The sequence below is a fragment of the Plectropomus leopardus genome, chromosome 20, assembly GCF_026936395.1.
Source record: "Plectropomus leopardus strain MGB_pleo_1.0 chromosome 20, ASM2693639v1, whole genome shotgun sequence".
NCBI classification, from domain to species: Eukaryota; Metazoa; Chordata; class Actinopteri; order Perciformes; family Serranidae; genus Plectropomus; species Plectropomus leopardus.
The window spans coordinates 19428454-19447002 of NC_142195.1; the positions used below are offsets into that span (position 1 = coordinate 19428454).

At 39.9% G+C, this 18549-nt stretch overlaps 1 protein-coding gene across 1 annotated transcript in view; it reads right to left on the minus strand.

Annotated features, from left to right (window-relative positions):
* The window catches only part of LOC121960011 (matrix metalloproteinase-17-like), an 85478-nt gene extending 67673 nt beyond the window's left edge, over nucleotides 1–17805 (minus strand). The window contains exon 1 of the mRNA XM_088071223.1: nucleotides 17301–17805. Coding sequence (XP_087927349.1) covers nucleotides 17301–17435 — 135 coding nt within the window. The 5' untranslated portion in view covers nucleotides 17436–17805. The remainder of the gene's footprint in view (nucleotides 1–17300) is intronic.
* Between the last annotated feature and the right edge of the window lie 744 nt (nucleotides 17806–18549).

An 18549-nucleotide genomic window follows, 5' to 3' on the forward strand; every position in this document is an offset into this window, starting at 1 on the left:
TTAACTCCACTTAAGGCATTTTCACACTCGCACAAGCCTCTGCAAATATTCAATCATCTCTCAACTGTTGAGTTGAAGAATGAGTTTCCTGTTTCAGTGGGAGCTCCTGTTGGCTCTGGCAGACTCGAAGGTCAAGGGTCACTGTTGTTAAAATTTGACCTGCAAATAGGAACAACTGCATGTTTTTTTAAAACACCGTCAAACGCTCAACCAGTTTGTAGAATATCACACTGCCAGATTACAAACTGTCACATAAATCTCACACTTTGCCCATTATTTTATCATTTTCTATATCAGACCTGTGACATCACATCTATTTCTGGTCCTGTAATGTAATGCTTCTACACACACACACACACACACACACACACAAAACGAGTTTTGTGACTATGGCATCACCACAGCAACATCTCTCAAAAGCCGAATCAGTTTTGCCCCCCGTGCATGTGGCCTCTGTCCCACAATACCTCTCTGTTAAACCCTGATCACCAGCTGCTGAGCCCCTTCATCTTCAGCCGTACTGACAGGAAATGACTCACTGGGAGACATTTAACCTTGTGACCTAACTGAGTCCAAAAGGGTCATGAAGTAGCACAGTGCATTGTGGTGTTTACATTGTTCCTCACTACCTCGAGGATGAGGTCAGACCCTGGAGAAAAATGAGCAGAGGGATAGATACCATCATCTACTAATTAATGCCAATTTAGAAAGAAGCTTTCCCTCGACTCTTAGAGGCTGTTTGCAGACATCAGAATGTGAAGACCTTTGCTCATGATAGAAGGAGGTGAGGGCGTTGGGAGCGGAAAATGTTCCATTTCATGCACACAATGAAATGACTGTAAAATATGGACTCACTGCTGCAGGTAGTAAGTTGAACAATTGTGATTCTGACCATTACATGTTACATTTCTTTCACCTGAGTGCCTAAACTATTGGCAACAATATGATTAAAGTGACTGTCATCTTCTCCTGAAAATAAGTTGATTTTTTTTCTGGAAATTACGTCTGAAAGAGTGTAGGTTATATGATATTTGAGACAAGACATTTTTGCGTTCACCAAGGATGTATAAAGAGAACCAGATACAATGTTGGAGATGGGGGCCCAATTATCCCTAAAGTTGCTCAGTGGGGCATAAAGCCAAAAAAGCTCAACTGCAACATGTAAAATTACCCAGATGATTGGCTCTGAACAGTGTAGCCCAGAGAGCAATGCATTTAGGCTTCAAAAATCCTAAAAGCGGTGTTCATTTGTGCAGGTTATCTTGCTGAAGAAAACATACAATATCATGAACATTTGTTTTACCACAGAGCTTATTTTCTCCTATCCAAAATCCAATGGAAAAATCTTATAGGCTTTTTGATGAGGGAACAAGAGGGATACTAACTTCTGCATCAGCCGAAAAAAAAAAAAAAGGATCCCTAGGGCACTCTGTTAGCCTGTTACATTAAGAGACAGTTGCATTATGGTTTGTTTGTAGCCAAAATGTTGTAGTTATTCAGCCCCTAAAGTCTTACCACAACATATTTTGCTGCCACAGTGGAAATACATTTCTTAGTACAAACCTGTCAAAGGCATATCATGATATCTTCCCTGCAGAAATGGACTGGGAACCTAAACCATCAGTCAAGCAGCTAAGAACTATTGTAATCATGAAATATCACTGTGAGAGGCTACAAAAATTAGTACAAAAAATGCTAACAGACAGAGAAAAATTTGTGAGTGTGTGAATATGTGGCTTATTCTAGGACTCACGGTGGTCTTGTATTTGGGCAAATAGGTACATTTAGCCTTTTTCCGCCTTTTCTGTGACTGATATGACTGGTATTTTGTATCTAAAGGTGTATAGTGGTGTTTGGCTGATAAATAAAACAGCTTTGACAACACAGCTTTGACAACACAGCGAGCAAAGATTTTTTTCTTTATAGTTCTGTAGAAAATTCCTTTTTCATCTAAATGGCATATACCGTAAACCAATAAACACATATCCCACAGATGTAAGCATCTCACATCAAGCAATCTCCTGCTTCTTATGTTGCTATCCACTGAGGACATTTCTGTCAACCCAATTTTATCAGAACATCCTTGGGTGCAAAGATGCTATCATTATTCAAAGCCATTGTAGCAGCTTCCCATGTTATATCACCAGCTTATTCAGAGAGAGATGGTTTACTTAAAGTATTACACCGGGATGATGTAGGATCCAAGGAATGAAACCTTGCTTAAGTGTGCTTGACTGAGAAGCTCCTGAAGCCATTCCAATGGCACATCCTGAGCGTAAACACAATTCACCAAAGAAATGATGGATTTAGTCTCATTTGTGCAAACAGATAAGATCAAAGAGGGAGAATATAGGGTGGGATAGAAAGGGAGGGAAATTGGGGGTGACATGCAGCCTGAATGAAACGTCTAATCGAACAGAAAATTGAGGCTAGATTGCCAGGCGGTGAAAGAGCGAGAATTAATCCATGCCTAGCAATCATTCATCTAGTGTGACGCATTTTCCTCACCTTTTCTCTCACTGCTTCAAGCTGAACATGACCTCACTCTCCTTTATGCGTTTTCATGCATGTGTGTATTAAGGGTTAACAGTTTGCACTCTTTTTCTAATTGTTTAAAATCCCCAAAGAAAAGCTAATTTTAAACTGAAAATCATATCACACTCACAAGACTGAGACAAACATAAGGTTGCTATGACCTTGACCTTGAGGGGTTCTTGAGATATCATGTTTACGAGAATGAAACAGACGCGGTCACAGTGACCTTGACCTTTGACCTATAACCATCAAATAATACTGAGTTCATTGCTGAATCAAAGTCGCGATCCGAAAACATAATGCCTCTGGCCATGGCTATTGCCAGTATCGAGTCAAAAAAAGCCATGCCAATATTTTATAAACTCTCAAAGAATCTTTTTTTTCTTTCTCTCTTTGAGTTACGAATTTATCTGTTCATAAATTGTCATATCTGGCCAATTTTTCTAAATATATAATCTAAAACTGGCCTAAAATTGCTTCATTAGACTTCGAAAATCATTTAGGGACATCCAATATTTGAATAAAGATAGTAACAAATTGTGTTAATGAAAAGGATTAAATTTCATGTAACAAACGGCTAAATATTAAATATAGTTTTTCAGAGAAGCTCATGCTTGACGCAGCATTCAGGTCAACAGGCAACAACTCCACTGAAATTGAATCTGAGTCAGTCGTTAGAAGATCATTGGCCAATTTCGTGAGTGTTGTTTTGGTGACTGTGACCGACATCTCAACTTGAAAAGGGCAAACAAGCATGCTCAACTCTGAAACTTTACATTTACTGAAAGTTATTTGTTGCTGACTCAAAAGAAATCAAACTTACAGAAAAAAACCCTCCAAAGTCACATACATCTTCACTATTTTTTTGATTTTGACAGCAGCAGCTTGAGTGTTTCAGCCTTGAGCCCCACAGCAGGAGTGACCCATCAACATGCATTGATCAGAGGACAAATACAATGATGGATTCACAGAAATACAAACCTGCAAATCCTACAAATAAAGTGCCTAAAGAAACACATCCCTGTTATTTCACAAGACAACAGACACATGATAATCTTCTGCAGAAGTCTGACACTGATGCGTGTTGCTAAAGTAGATCCTAACTATTCAACTGCTCATTTTTAAACACATACACCTTTGTGGTTTTCAAAACAGTGTATACCAATTTTACCAGTGGTTGTCAGTCAGTGTGATTTTTGTGAAAAGTAAAATCGTAGGTGCCACAATATGTTGATGTTGACAAATTAATATTCAACCCATTTAGATCCCCCCACCGTGTCAATGGACATAACTTTTTTAGGATGTCTAGTTCCATGTGTACTGTGTGAATCCACCCAAATGCACAAACTTATTCGATTGGATGTCTTTTAGCAAATCACAGTTTTCTACATTATCTAATGTGGACTACATTAGAGCCACACTCCCCTTTTTAACAAGCAAGGCTGACCATGAAGGAAAGAGGAAGCAATGCATATGTGCGTTTTACAGCATCACATTATTCATTCGTTTCTTGGCAATAAAAGGTCTATTAAGACCAAATATTGTCATTTTTTTCATTTTTACTATTAGGTGGTTACTCATGTTAGATTCTGCACTCATTGGAATAACCAAAAAACATAAAAACAAGCAAAGAAAAAAAACACATAACCAAGTATTTTAATTTAAAAAGTTTTTGCTGATGATTCATGATTGCATTTGGAATAGAAATCCACCATTACAATACTTTTTGGTGTGTGTTTGGAACATAATTGGTTTCTGAATGGGTTAACATAACAGATGGTGTTGAAATGTTCCTGCCTGTTACAGTAAAAGTTGATCCTAGACTGCTCAACTAGATTGGTTTTGGCAGCAGCAGACTTGCAGCTGTGTTTTTACACTGCCTATTGCTTAATTTATTTATTGAAATTGTGTGTCATGATTTTGAGCAACTCGCTAATTGAGACCCTGACTAAATTCTGCCATGCAAAAGTAAGAGAGACTATCAATTTGCCAAATATTGCCAAAACAAAAAGTTAATTACTGACTTTTATGTAGTATACACGATAACACACACTCTGTTACCTTTCTGTTACCAGAAGCATGTTTTGAGACATACTCTTCTTTAACTTCTTGACTTCTTGCATTTTCTCAGCTTTTGGATGCGTGGGCGTATACAAATCTGGCTTCACCTAGTCTACACCACTTATTTCATTTCAAAATCTGGGTATTATTTAGATAAAGTAAAACCGAAACAATGAGCCTTGTGTTACCGAATGGATCTACGAAGGATGCACAACATTGCTTTCTTTTAATTCTGTGAAATATCCATCCCAGTTGATATATTTAGCACAATTTGTGCATAAATTATATAATATTTCCTGTGGATCACAATGGACTTGGCACATGGCATTGCCTCTGCTTAACAGATATGTGACAAAGCTTCTGTAAAAAGTAGGCGTCAGAAAGAATATAGTATATCCTGCATAAGCTTTTCATTTCCTTTACACCAATGAACAAACACCACAATATGACGTTTTATGCTTTTTAGTGACACTTAGCTTCATTTAGGTTAAAGGAGTGACAGGGTTATAATATTAGACATTTTTAGCAGTCTTTTTCTGTATAATCTCTATTTGAAGTCTTAGCTTTACATAATAATGTCTTCATAAAAAATACAGTTTTACAGGTCCATTCCAAACAGGAAATGAACTGCTGCTTTGGCCAACAAGAACACAAGATGACATGACATTTTTTGGAGCCTTGTTTCACTCCACTACCGTTTTTGTTAGCAGGCTTTTTTTCAATTAGAAGAATTATAATTCAATATTTTTTCTCAGATCGCATGCAGTAAACAGGGAGGAAAGACAGCGGAGAAAAGTGATGGCATAATAAAAGTCATCAGGTACATTCCAGCCCACTATGTTGCAGGCAGATGGCACACGCGCCACCCTGCTGAAACAGTCAATCACTTCACTTCAGGAAGTATGTTTCCCCTCCTGCAGATACAGTGAGCATAATGGCACACTTGTTGAAGAAAGGATACTGTACATTTTTGATGGACGTGCTTTTTTTGACACACAGTTTTCCATTCAGTTGGAGGTGTGAATGTCATTTCCGAGACACTTGGGAGGAAAATCTGTCCTAATTTGCATGTTTGTGTGTGTAAGAGTGTGACAACAGGGATTACTAAGTGACAGTAAGTGAATCATCTAATCCCTGGTTTAGGAACAGCTGGTTGTACAGAGAGGCGAGACTTAACCACTGTCTGTTCCCGGAGGGAAGAGGAAGGTGGGGAGACAGAATAGAGACAAGAATACAAAAACAAAATGGCAAACAGAGAGAGAAAGGGAGTGGGTAGAGAGAGAAAGACACAGAGTGTGAGACAAAAGAAGAGAGAGAAAGGACAAACACAGTTAATACTCAGAGGAAAAAGTAATACAGAAAGCCAGAGAGAGAGAAAATAAAGAGAAAACAATGAAAGAAGAGGGAAGAATGTGAACAACAAAGGTTAAGAGGAATGGAGAAAGAGAAAAAGGAACCAGGTTTTGGGAAAAATCAGCAGGACATTGCAGAAGATATTTACATGCACTGCCATAAGCCAGAGTCTCGTTTATCAAGTACGTGTAAGCACAGCTTTATGAGTAAACTGTGTGTGCTCACATTGCCACACCAAACCTCATTTATCAGTTTCTGCTTCTTTGTTTGACAGTGTGTGTCTCTAAAGGCACAGAAACGTCTGCATGTGAATAAGAATACTTGTTGGACAGATTGTCAAATCATAAAATGGCACATTCATGTGTGCAATGATGCAAACAAAAACTGGCCTTTCTGTTTCTGATGATACAACAGAATTTTTTTTTCTTTTTTTGGGGATATATATATTTTTTTGTGACCACAAGAACCTCTGCTTAGACTGCTAATCACTGGTTCATTTGCCACAGGCAAAATTTGCTTCATCGGTGCCAGCAGCAACTCACCTCCATTTTTGAGAGGCCAAGTCAAGTCTTATCAGCTCTGCATTTTTTACTCCTGTGGCAAATCCAGCAAAGCCTCAAGAGACCACAAAAGGCAGACACAACCATACAACCCTGCAAATTAGGCCTGTATACCAAATATCTGGGTTTTTTTTATTGTTGTTGATGGTGTTTTTTTACATTGAAACTGCTGTTGAGGTTTTCAAGTGAAGCTGTCTGACGTAATATTTTTAGAGGTTTACATTACAAAATCCTTAATGTGAATCAAGCAATTCATCAGATTAAATCCAATAAAACTTCTTGTGTTTTATAAATCAACCTTTTTTCATGATTAAATGTAATCTTTTTAGACTGCTGCTAGAGGACCCTGATAACACTGTTGAATACCTCCCTTTGTGTACAGGAAGAGGGAGAGCAAACAGTTCTTTTACCAATTAAAATGTTCTTTTTGAAAGGCTAAATATAAAATAAATATCAATCAAAGCAACATACTTTGTTCCATTAAAACATGTCATGAATTTTGAAAATGATTACATCTATATTTAAATACATTTTGACTTTGGAACTTTACAGCACTCTGGACTGTAAGAACGTCCATCAAAGATGAAGACAAAATCATGTATCAATTATCCATCCTTTTATATGTCAGGTCATAAATCATCTAAAGTTAGAAGTATGACAAATGGATGGATGGATGGATGGATAGATATTTATCTGACTGAATGATGGAGTGAAAGATGATGTAAGGAAACAAAAGGGATGCAAACATCAGCCAGACATTAAATGTAAACAAACTGATGGAGCCAATTAGGACATCCCCCTGTAACAGGAGCTTAATTTAACAAGCATAAGTTTCAGCGTCCCCAGTGAGGGAAAAAGCCCTGAAACCTTCTTTGAAGTTCTTCTCTCTGTGGGCGGTCATGTGGCATGGCACCCAGCCAAAGCCCACAGACACAAGGATTGAATAAAGCTTGCCCGGTGAGGGAGGATAAGGGAGAAGACTGTACAGCAAATACGTACACAAACACACACAGACACACACACCTGAGTACCCCGAAGACAATTTTCAATTTGTTCTTTTTCCATCTCTGTGTGTTCACCTGCGTGTGTGTATGTCAAAACTATCCATTTGGGCACAACACTGTGATTTGAACCATTTTTATGTGGGTAAATGTGTCCATCATAGTTGTCTTAGAGGCATTATTATTGCTCATGTCAGTTTTGAAGAGAGTTTTTAGCAGTATGCTGAAAGTGAGTTGGAGATGTGTATGTATAAAACTCTGCATGCAATTTGCTCTTTTTCATTGCATCATCTTTGAGAAATCTCAAACTACATCACAATGAAAAGGTCATTCACAATTGCATAATTGATTTCCTGTCAAAACTCAGTTAATCAATAACACATTTAAATGTTTTTAATCTCTGTGGCCTTTACAGACATGAAAAAATGTCAATGAAATCCACTTTATGGAGCAGGGACCGTATACATCCCAAAATGGTATGCTGACTTTAATATTATTAATAATAATCTGGAGTCATGGATAGATTACTGAATGGAAAAAAAGGTAATGCCTGCACACTTACTCCATGCCACACAAGTTTATTGAAGACAATGTTTCGATCCTGCGTGGATCTTCGTCCGGTCTTCATCAGGCATTTTGACCTAATGAAGATCCAGGCAGGATTGAAACATTGTCTTCAATAAACTTGTGTGGCATGGAGTAAGTGTGCAGATGTTACCTTTTTCCCTTATGAAAGTTGGTTTTTGATAGCCTTGCTCCTACACGATGTGCATATAACTAACCTTTTTTCAACCAAATTACTGAATGGGCCAAAGGGGCAAAGGCCCAGGGACACCCAAGCAAAGAGACAACTGCAAACAGACATAAAACAAACAAAAAAGACACAAAATAAGCTCCAAAAGACACAAAATTACCCAAAAGAAACACAAAAAGATGCAAAATAGCCAAAGAAAAACAACGAATTACATAAATGAGACACAAAAAAAAACCACTCAATGTGACCTCAACAAGACACAAAAACTACTACAAAGAGATGCAAACACAACATGACCAAAAATCACAAAAAGACACATAAAAAAAAAACACAGATATGCAAAGGAACAGCAAGGAGATACAAAATAATCACAAATAAGGGCAAAACACATAAAAAGAGACACAAAATGACAAAAAAACACACACAAACACCTCAAACAACCACAAAACAACTACACAGAGATACACAACAACATCCGACTCTGTGTGTCTTGCTGCTGTGTAGGAGAGGTGATGGGGCCCTTTGCATATCTGTGCCCAGGGGCCCATCCTGTCATCATCCGCTCATGTCTGTAGCTCAGAAACTGTAATGGTTATTTTACAGTCATGTGAAGATATTCGAGATGTCATCCATCTTTGTAACTGCCTTTCAAAGCTCAAAGCCGTGGGAGGGAAAACATACATGAGCATGTATTTATGGATTGTCCTTGTATGCAGTTCATAAAGCCCACACGAAAGCCATGAAATAGCAGTCATGTGTTACTAAAGCGATCCTTGCAAAGAAGACAATGTCTCTCTAGTGTTAGCTGAGGAATGCCAGCAACTGGCAGGTCCGCAATGAGTATGCACATGCAAAAATACACACTCACATACATGTACATGTGTGTGTCTGACTCTATTTTCAGCATGGTCCTATTCAGCAAGATTAACCCCAGTCCAGACTGCAATTCACACAATCATGAGTAGCACTTGAAATTCAGCAGACTGTTAGTGGCTCATTATATTCACTTGATAGGAAGTTGAGTATCAACACTGGACTAAAAGAAAGTGGGCCTAATTGCCAGTGATAGTTGGATGGAGTCATATCTTATCTCTGCCACCCACTCAATCTCTCTTGGTCTCTCCTCCCCCCTCCTGTCTAATTCCCTTCATTTCACTTGGACCTTCAGAGAAATTAGATCACAAACACATAAGGGTCTAGAGACTTTCTCCACAGATGATAAGCGGTTGTCCTCATTCATTCCCCTTTTCTTTTTGTCATCATCCGCCCTGCCACGACTTGTTAAGAAGCGACAAATGCGACAAAACTATGAGATCACCAGTGTGGCAGCGACGCATACACAAAGTCGTGCACATTTTATAGCAACACATAAGAAGAAAGGGACATGCACACACAAAACCACATTTCTTATAATTCTGCCAATTTCTGCAAGCAATTTCAGAGCAGCTTTGTTGTTGCTTTCGGGTTTTCTTTATCGTACTATTAAAGCAGTCTATTGGCAGTTCAGCTGGCAGGGCTATGGATTATTTTAGGCCTCAGTATGCGAGCCAGCGTAACACCAGAAACCACTGTAATTACAAGATCTGGTCGGCCCTTTGAATGACAACCAAAACCTTGATCTGGTTGAAGTCAAGGAGGAGAGGCGGGGCTCCTTGGGTTAAAATAGAGCTGTCCACATGGAGTTGATTTGAGGTTTTCTATATGGGGAGCCCCAGAGTGGGTCTGCTCAAGTAATGAAGTCAGTTCAAGCCATAGGAAAAAGACTATCGCGTGCAGCTCTGTTGTGGCAAACAGCACTCACTCGCCCACAATATCAAATCCATCACTACTGTAAAATCAAGCAAAACCAAACTATACTGTTCTGTGCCACACTTTTCTTTTGAAATAAAAAACACATAAACTGAGATGCAATCTGGAGTTCTTGACTCACAACAGTATTGTTCCAGAAATCAGTTCAATCATCGCACTATTACAGAAAGTAACACAGCAGCAATTAGCAGCGAGACATTAAGAAGCCTCAGCGTCTCAGCCCTACCACAGGTCTGCACTGCATTGAGTTTTTGTGCTGTTTAACTGAATTTTTAATTTTTCCAGAAGGCAGACTGCTGGAGTGAATGGAGCTGAGCGGGTTGATGTGTTGCACAGTCAGTCATGTTTTTCAGTTTGGAAAAATGTCCCACAATATGTAGCAAATGAGTCCTACTGGTAAAAAACAACACACTTAGAAATAAGGGGTTCTACCCAGAAGCAAATGATACTGAAGTGATTGTTAAAAACATGAACATCTTCACTTTCAAATATTTAAATGTTTATTCATGTTTTAAATGGAAACATCTTAATAAATTCATTTTACTTATAGTCCACAATAGTTAATACCTTTATTATCATTCCATGCCATACAATAACACATGGTCTGCGGAAAGTCTAAAGTGTAACAGTTACGTATGTGAAAGCCATAGTCAAAGTCTATCTTGGCCTGGGTCAGCCAGATCCAGCACCACAGTAATGGACAGGGATTTAGCATTTTGGTCAAGGACAAGGTCAGACACATGCCGTGCTTATAAATTTATGACCTACTTCTTCAACAATTTAATCAGCTGGGTTGATATTATCAACTATATTATCAACTTTAAGTCATGAATTCACCTGAATGTATCTGGTGTTGTTGTCTAAAAACATCAAGTATAAGTATTACAGCTGCCATGCATCAGTCCTGGACGGTCATGCTGTAGTGGCAGCCAATAAAGTGTCAGGGCCCTTAAGATATTTGTTGAAGTGACCTCTAAGGATATTATGAACTCTGACAATCTCCTCAGAAACTTGCAACTCCCTGGAGAACTGTTACACTTAGAAAAGCCGCGACGACAGATTGGATAGGAGCGGACTGAAGGATCGGTTAGTTTCCACAGTATCTCGCTCTTCCTGAGAAGCTGTGAAAGTGCTACATATTACATGCTGAACTGTCTCCTGTGCTCTCTGTCAATCATCACACAATGATATATTCTATCCTACTGTGCAGTCATCTCCCACTTGACATCTTTAGAAAAAGGTGTCCTTGCCCTGGATAGAAGCCCCATGATATAGCACTACAGGCAGAAAGGTCACACAGCTTGATGGAAATGGGACAGGAGTGCTAAAAGTATCCTAATAATCCAGCATGACACTGCAAGGAAGAGAAGTTAACTAGCTTTTTGTTCTCTTCTACTTATCTGCAGTCATGTCACAGCTGTTGACGACAATTACTCTAAAATAGCTTACAGGTATAAGATACGAAAAAAGAGCTCCCTGTCTCTAAATCATTACGCTGACACAGTCAGGCAAAAGTAGTCCCAACTCCATGACTCTTTAGATGTTGTATTCTCTTTCTTTTCATTTCATATCTTCCCTTTCTTGACCATGCTTGGTTGATTGCTTATTTCAGCACAGTAACTCCACTCCTGCTTCCCCCCTCGACTGTTGCTGCATCCAGTTTTCTCTTTGAGTCCCCTCCACCACTGGGCCTCTGGGTGTAATCAGAAGAACCCATGATGTGCGTGCAGAAGAAAGCCTCCTATCTGGATTGGAAGGAGAAAATTGAAGGAAGGAGACTGAAAGACTGAGGGGACAGAATATGATACTGGTGAAATGCGCAGTCATGAGAGGCAAAGAGAGAGCTAATGAGGAGTGGTGGTACTGGTGCCGGGCAGGCTAGTTGCGTTAAAACTCAGTATTACGAGGTCTAGCAGGGTGGGAGAGTATGTGGGATTAGCAGTGGATGTAGCCGCAGGAGGGTGGCGTCTACCAGTTTTTTTCTATTTAAATTATCGGACACAAGACCAGATGGTGTTCTCATTGAAGAAATTATAAAGCAAAATGAGTATCAGAAGCAGACTGGCAGGGTGTGGTTGTCACATTAGGGATACGGTGCACACTTGTTGTATTTCTCATAAAAAAAATGACACATTTGTCACTGAAAGAGATTAAATGTTACAAAGAAAATCTTTAAGGTCAGTTTCTACAGGACTAAATCGTGCTTAAGGTACTTTTATCAGCAGCTGATCTGGTTACCTCACTCTGTCTTATGACAGCTGCTAAAGCAAGTACAGCTCTGCTTCTCAATAGACCCCTAAGAAGCTCAGTCGCTCTGTACTAGCGCAGAAAACAGCCATCAGGAGTAAAATGATATGATGAGCAGAAAACAGAGTGCAGATTACATTTTAGCTGTTATGTAGCAGTTCCCTAAAATGCTGATATTGCAAATTGGTGCTTTGCAGTAATATATTGGGCCAGATAACAGCGAAACCAGAGGCTGGATGCCTCCGAGCTGTGCTTAAGTTTGCGGTTCAACTAATTACGGTCGCAGTGTACAGTAGTTAAAGAGGGAGACAGATACATTCAGCACTGAAGCTCGACTAAAAGCCAAGTGATGCAGCACAGCGGCTCTGAAGTGTAATGGGGCTGGGGAGCAGCAGAGCTGGAGATCAGGACATGGTTCTGTGGGTAGACGGTTGTTTTTGTGGACCGAGTCCCAGATGTAAAGCACTTATGAACACAACTGGGCTGAGATGGGAGAACCCACTCAAACCCTCAACAACCAATTATCCACCTGCTCTCAGCAGCTGAGAGCAATTCCATCAATGTAGAAGAAGTCTTATTTAAAAGTCAATCAGGCAGTCGCAGGGGAGGGAGTGTGTTTCCATGCGTGCTCATCTGTCCATCTGTCTGTCAAACTCCCCTGGTCATGCCTAACCCCTTTTACATCGAACCAACAACCTGAGAAAATCTGTGTCTGCCTTTGTTAACAAGACCAGTTATCACACTCAGGTGTGCGATCCTATACATTCTGGATGAAATCACTGCACAGAGCTTTTGGTCAAAACACACACATGCACACACAAAATATGCACTATGGCTATTGACTGAGTTTAAGGTAGTAGAGCTGAAAGCACTGTTCCATCAAAGTAGAAATAGACAAGTCTTTTGCTTTAACTTATTATTATGAAATGTTAATGTCCATTGTACAATGTAATGGCTATAGAATAATGACACCATCCACGTTTAGAACGGTTCACTATGAGCCCCGCTTTCACTATGCAATTCTGTCTGCCATCGAGTACAATTTCCTGGAAAATGAGGGCTTGATTTAAAGCACAAAAGAAGCAACCTGAATACATGTGGGAGAAGTCTGAAAGCCTTGAAGACAAACTTCTAACAGCAACCAAAACAGAAAGAGGATAGCGCTTCTGTTTTCCTCTGTACAAGGCCCACACAACTTTAAAGCAAGTTCAATTTAATACCTTTAAATAATTTTTAAATGCCAACTCAAAGTGAAATTTTAACATTAATTTCAGAATCACCAAAACTGAAGAGGGATAATTTTGCATAAAACATAACTGTTTTGGTCAAGTTAAATGATCTACTTGATCCTACAAATGCTCTAAATGCATTATTCTTAGATTAATGAATTCAATGCTTTTTAAGACTTTTTAAGGATCCGCAGAAACCGTGTCTGTAGATATCGGTAGCAATCCCCAGTAACTAAAGAGTATTGATGTAAGTTCTTTGCAGTCACTAACCCCAGTAAGGAAATTGATGGATATTGGAACAATCACAGCAGACTTGGACTGGCCATTGCACAATTCTGGCCAATGTCGGATGGGCCTGCCCAAATTTTGGGCCTCAAGGCCACCACCAACAATTCTGAAATAAAAAGTGGGAACTAAATGAAATCAAGACAGAAAGAACAGGGTTAGTGGAATGCAAATAAAAGAAAGAGCAAAGAGAAAAGAAAATGTACTTGAGTTGGATGCTGCACAGTGTTTCTAATGTTAGCAGCAATGATAACAGTAACAACAGCCTGCCTGTAACGTAGACAGATGAGCAGGAACAGGGGGTCCGTTGACAGAAAAAAAATCAGAACATAATTTATTGTTAAAGCCAAAATATCACACATTTGCTTCTTGGTCAGTGTGAGAATGTTCTGTTTACATCATTGTCAGTGGAATATTTAGGGGTTTTGGACTGTTGGACGGAATAAAAACAAGACAATACAAGACGTCACCTTGGGTCCTGGGAAACTCTGATGGGTATTTTTAAAATAATTTTCTGAGAGGCAAACCAACTAATCACTCAGTCAAGACAATATTCAGAAGATTAATCGATAATAGAAAAACAAACTTTAGTTGCAGCCCTAACTCTAACCATCAAATTCCACTCCTTTCAACTGAAAATATGCTTAGACATGACTGGTAAGTAGTTGATTTAACTTTACAGCACACAACCACACCAGGTCAAAATATATTTGCATGTCAAGGTTAAAACTGAACTACAGTTTCAGAAAAAGTGTAAGCTATTTGGAAGAAACTCAGACAGCATTTTAAACTGTAATAAGTCAATCTTAAACCTTGAGAAGACATCCTTCACATTTAAACCTGCGGTGGGGAACATTTTGGATATCAACATCAAATCAGCCGTTTTCCAATAATGTAAAAGGTCTGTACTGCTAATCTCATTGACAATACAGATTCAGCACTCTGCAGCTTTCAGCTGCTTTTCATTGTTTTGGTTTGTAGGTTCATAAAAATACTGTGGGCAGCTGCTCCAAGCACAGAAATGATGGAGGGCAGAAGTAAACATGCAGCTGATGAGCAGAGTTGAATACCTCACAAGCAGTAAGCACAGACAGTTTTCTAAATAGTTGGCGAGCCAGACCAGGATGAAAACAAACAGCAGTGGATTCTACTCTTACACGGGATGTGTGGTGAGAATAAGAAGTCCAGTGTTGCCCATTTTGCTGCTTTGTTTCTGCTGGATGGGTAAGAAGCCAAATGTTTGCTCAAACACTCAGACATAACTTGATAAGGGATAATATAGTATCAGGACAGCTTTAAGGACTGCCTCACCACACACCAGATCATGCACACACAACAACCCAACACGATTAAAGCAGCTATCTTTAATATATCAAGAATTCAGGATATTTAGCAGTTTTGTCTGTATACCAGTGGTTCTCAACCTTTTTTATGTCAAGGATCCCTCTGAATTGAAACACACTAGGTCATGAACCCCATTTTATAAGATTTTACTTCAGGGACCTCAATCTGAAAAGATTTTGGTTGTTTGATATTAGTAAGACCAGTTGTCAACTACAGTTAAGGAGATAACCGTGGAGGAAGTGAAACCTGTGATCAAAAAAGTCACTAGTGTGACACTCATGGTGCTTTTCATTATGCTGTGTCTCCTCTTCCTTTCCCACACTCCTGTCTCTTTTTCCGTGTTTCAGCTCCTTCCAGAGAGGATGCAAGAGGAGAGAGATGCAGGGAAGAGACACGGGGAGTTCACCTGTGTTTCCTCTCTCTAAACTTCTCCTGAAGGCTCCTCGAGGTGCATGTAAGAGATGGGAAGATCCTCTGTGATGGCGGGGGGGAGCAACTTCCAGGTCACGGGAGAAGAAAGTACTCTAAGAAGCATATGTTTGCATAATGAAAAACACCCTCATTTATACTGTCTTTACGTATGAAAATAGTAGGGCTGTCAAACAATTATTTTTTAAAATAATGATTAAATGCAGAATTTCTGTAGTTAATCGCAAATAATAAAATTAAGACATTAATTTTGGACCTTAATCACATTGCAAATAACGTGCTAATGCTGACAGCCCTTAAAAATAGATTTGTCAGTTTAAACTTTCGAACTTTTCGACTTTTATATTGAACTAAATCATGAAACTATTTCCCATTTTTACCCCCTCCCTCAAAGACCCCTATGGGTCCCTGCACCCCTGGTTGAGAACCACTGATACACACCAGTCTGTGGGATCTGTACATTGACTGAAGCATTCCAACCTTGTATTTAACTAATAATACAATAATCTTGTTTTTAAAGACAATCTTGTGCACACTCCATCTTCGGGGATGTTCCCTCTCACCTGTCTGTGCACTACACAACACCACGTGACTGTCCTCAACCAAGCTTTGGAGTTAAGGGGCAATTTACGTCCGCAGTTATTTAAGACCAAGGAAATGAATGATGTAGGCAGCACACTGAGGTGGTCCAGCAATAAAAATACTTCAGCCATGTCCTTAAATACAGGGTTCATCCTCAAGCTTCTGTAGCCGAAAACGAGATACAAGATCCACACAAAACACTGCATGAGCTGCAACATGAATCCATCCATGCAAATGAGAAATGCATGTTGACATTAGAGTCATTAAGGCACACAATTAATTAGGCTGTTGTCTCAGGAGTTGCTAATTAGCAGAGACTTGTCTTATCTGCAGGTGCTCTGCTCATTAAAATCCAAAGCTGAAACATACAGTGGATCTAACATATTGATGAAAAGATACATTAGCTTTAATTTGCTCAGCATCAAAAGTGTCATGAGCGTCCATTCACAAAACAAATTGGGTAAATACTCAACAAACAAACTTATTGATTTGCTTCATATTCTCAAAATTATTATTTTTAACTAATGAAAACTACTCACCCTCTATATATGTTAATATTTTACAAGAGTCAACATCGCCTGCATTATTCATGCTCCATCGCCCTATTTTAAACCCAGTAATTGTTCAATCAAATGACATATTGGAGCAGTATTTTAGAGGCATGACTGAAAGGAGGAAATAGCCAATAACGTCTTATGGCTTGGTCTGTCACTGTTCTGGAAGTGAACCCCGTCTGCCATTCACCAGAGCAGGGTATATATGTCAGCACGCTGTGGAGGAGGTCGATACTCCGCCAAGGCAAATACATTTACATTTATTTATTGCGAGCAGTTATAGGCATCTGCTTTGGAGAACAGGCTCTTATTTTCCATCATATCCGAACTGCAACGCCAAGCTTGCCCCCGTGCATTGGACTGCCGCGAAACGTTAAAATTCAGATCAGGAGAGGACAGCATTTACTTCCAAAAGTAGGATGAACTTCTCTTTCTATGAGAAGACTACGATAGGAAAACACACTAAAATGATGTGTGTGGTGTAGTGGGGAAAAACTTCCAACCCTCCACGTCCAAAAGTAGCAATAAGTATCAAAACTTAAAGATGGCAAACTTACCACCCCAGAGTCCAGCTGCTCGGTAGTCTGAGACGGAGCCGCTCCAGTTAGAGGTAAAAACCACAATATATTCACCAACAGCAGCATCTCCGGTGAAGTATTCCTCATCCACTTGTGAAGAGCCAGAGAAATCATTATGCCCTATGACAGGCTGATCCTGCAGGGCTCAGACACCGACCCCGACAGCCGCATCCACGGGATAAATCACACGCCGACACGCCGGTAAAAACCTGCCCGCACAAGTCTACCTCACTGTTGAGCGCAAACACATAAAACACATTAAAACCCGGTAACGGTAAAAGTAGGGTTTACAAGTTTGTTCCCCACAAAACGGCGCTGGTAACTACCCTCTACGTGGGCATTATCAGGTGAAAAATGTGTATTCTCGTCCTATATCAAGTCCATCTGAGGTGATATCCCTGCAGCAAAGACGCGCGAGCTCCCCTCCTGTTCGTGCATACTCGAGCACTGGAAAATGAAAGCAGCTGCGTGCGGTTTTGTCCCGAGCAGCGGCGGAGATCGCGCGTTGACGCACACAGTGAATGAGTATTTGGCCCGGAGGATTCATGTGGAAGGAGGGAGGGGATGAGAGGAGAGGAGAGGAGAGGAGAGGAGGGGAGTTCAGCGCCTTTTTAGAACACTTGAACACTACCAAATTCATGACGTGCCTCGTGCGCAATTTGAGAGTCCCAAAGGGTTGAGACCAAAAGACATTAAACAAATTGTCTGTGTTGCTCTATCGTCCTTGCTTGAGAAATATGTCAGTGCTGAGTGGGGTTAACATGCCTCGGAGTAAATCCAGTTTTGAGCTAGCTGCTTGAATTTTATTTTATCTTCATCCCCACATGGAGTTTATTGGACTAGAAACTAATTTAGAATCCATTTTTAAAACAAGAGGAAACTTCCTAATCTTGCTAATGCTGCAGGCTAGCTGTGTGTTTCTGTGCTAGCTGTAAACCTAAATCCTACCAGTCTGATCATCATCATCACCTCCACTTCTCAGTTTAGGTGGTTCTGTGGTGCCAGATTGCAGCCTTTGGGTGCCCTGAGGCAAAAATAAGATGTGGCTCCCTATTGGCACAACCAAAAACCCCAAACTTGCACGATGTGAGCTAAATATAAATCATGATGTGAAATGCAACCATGAAATTTGCTATACACATCCATGCATCTCCTCATGATGAACTGTGAGAGATTTTCTCTTCATCAGAGTGACTGTGGAAGACACACCTGGTGTCAGTGCCAGACC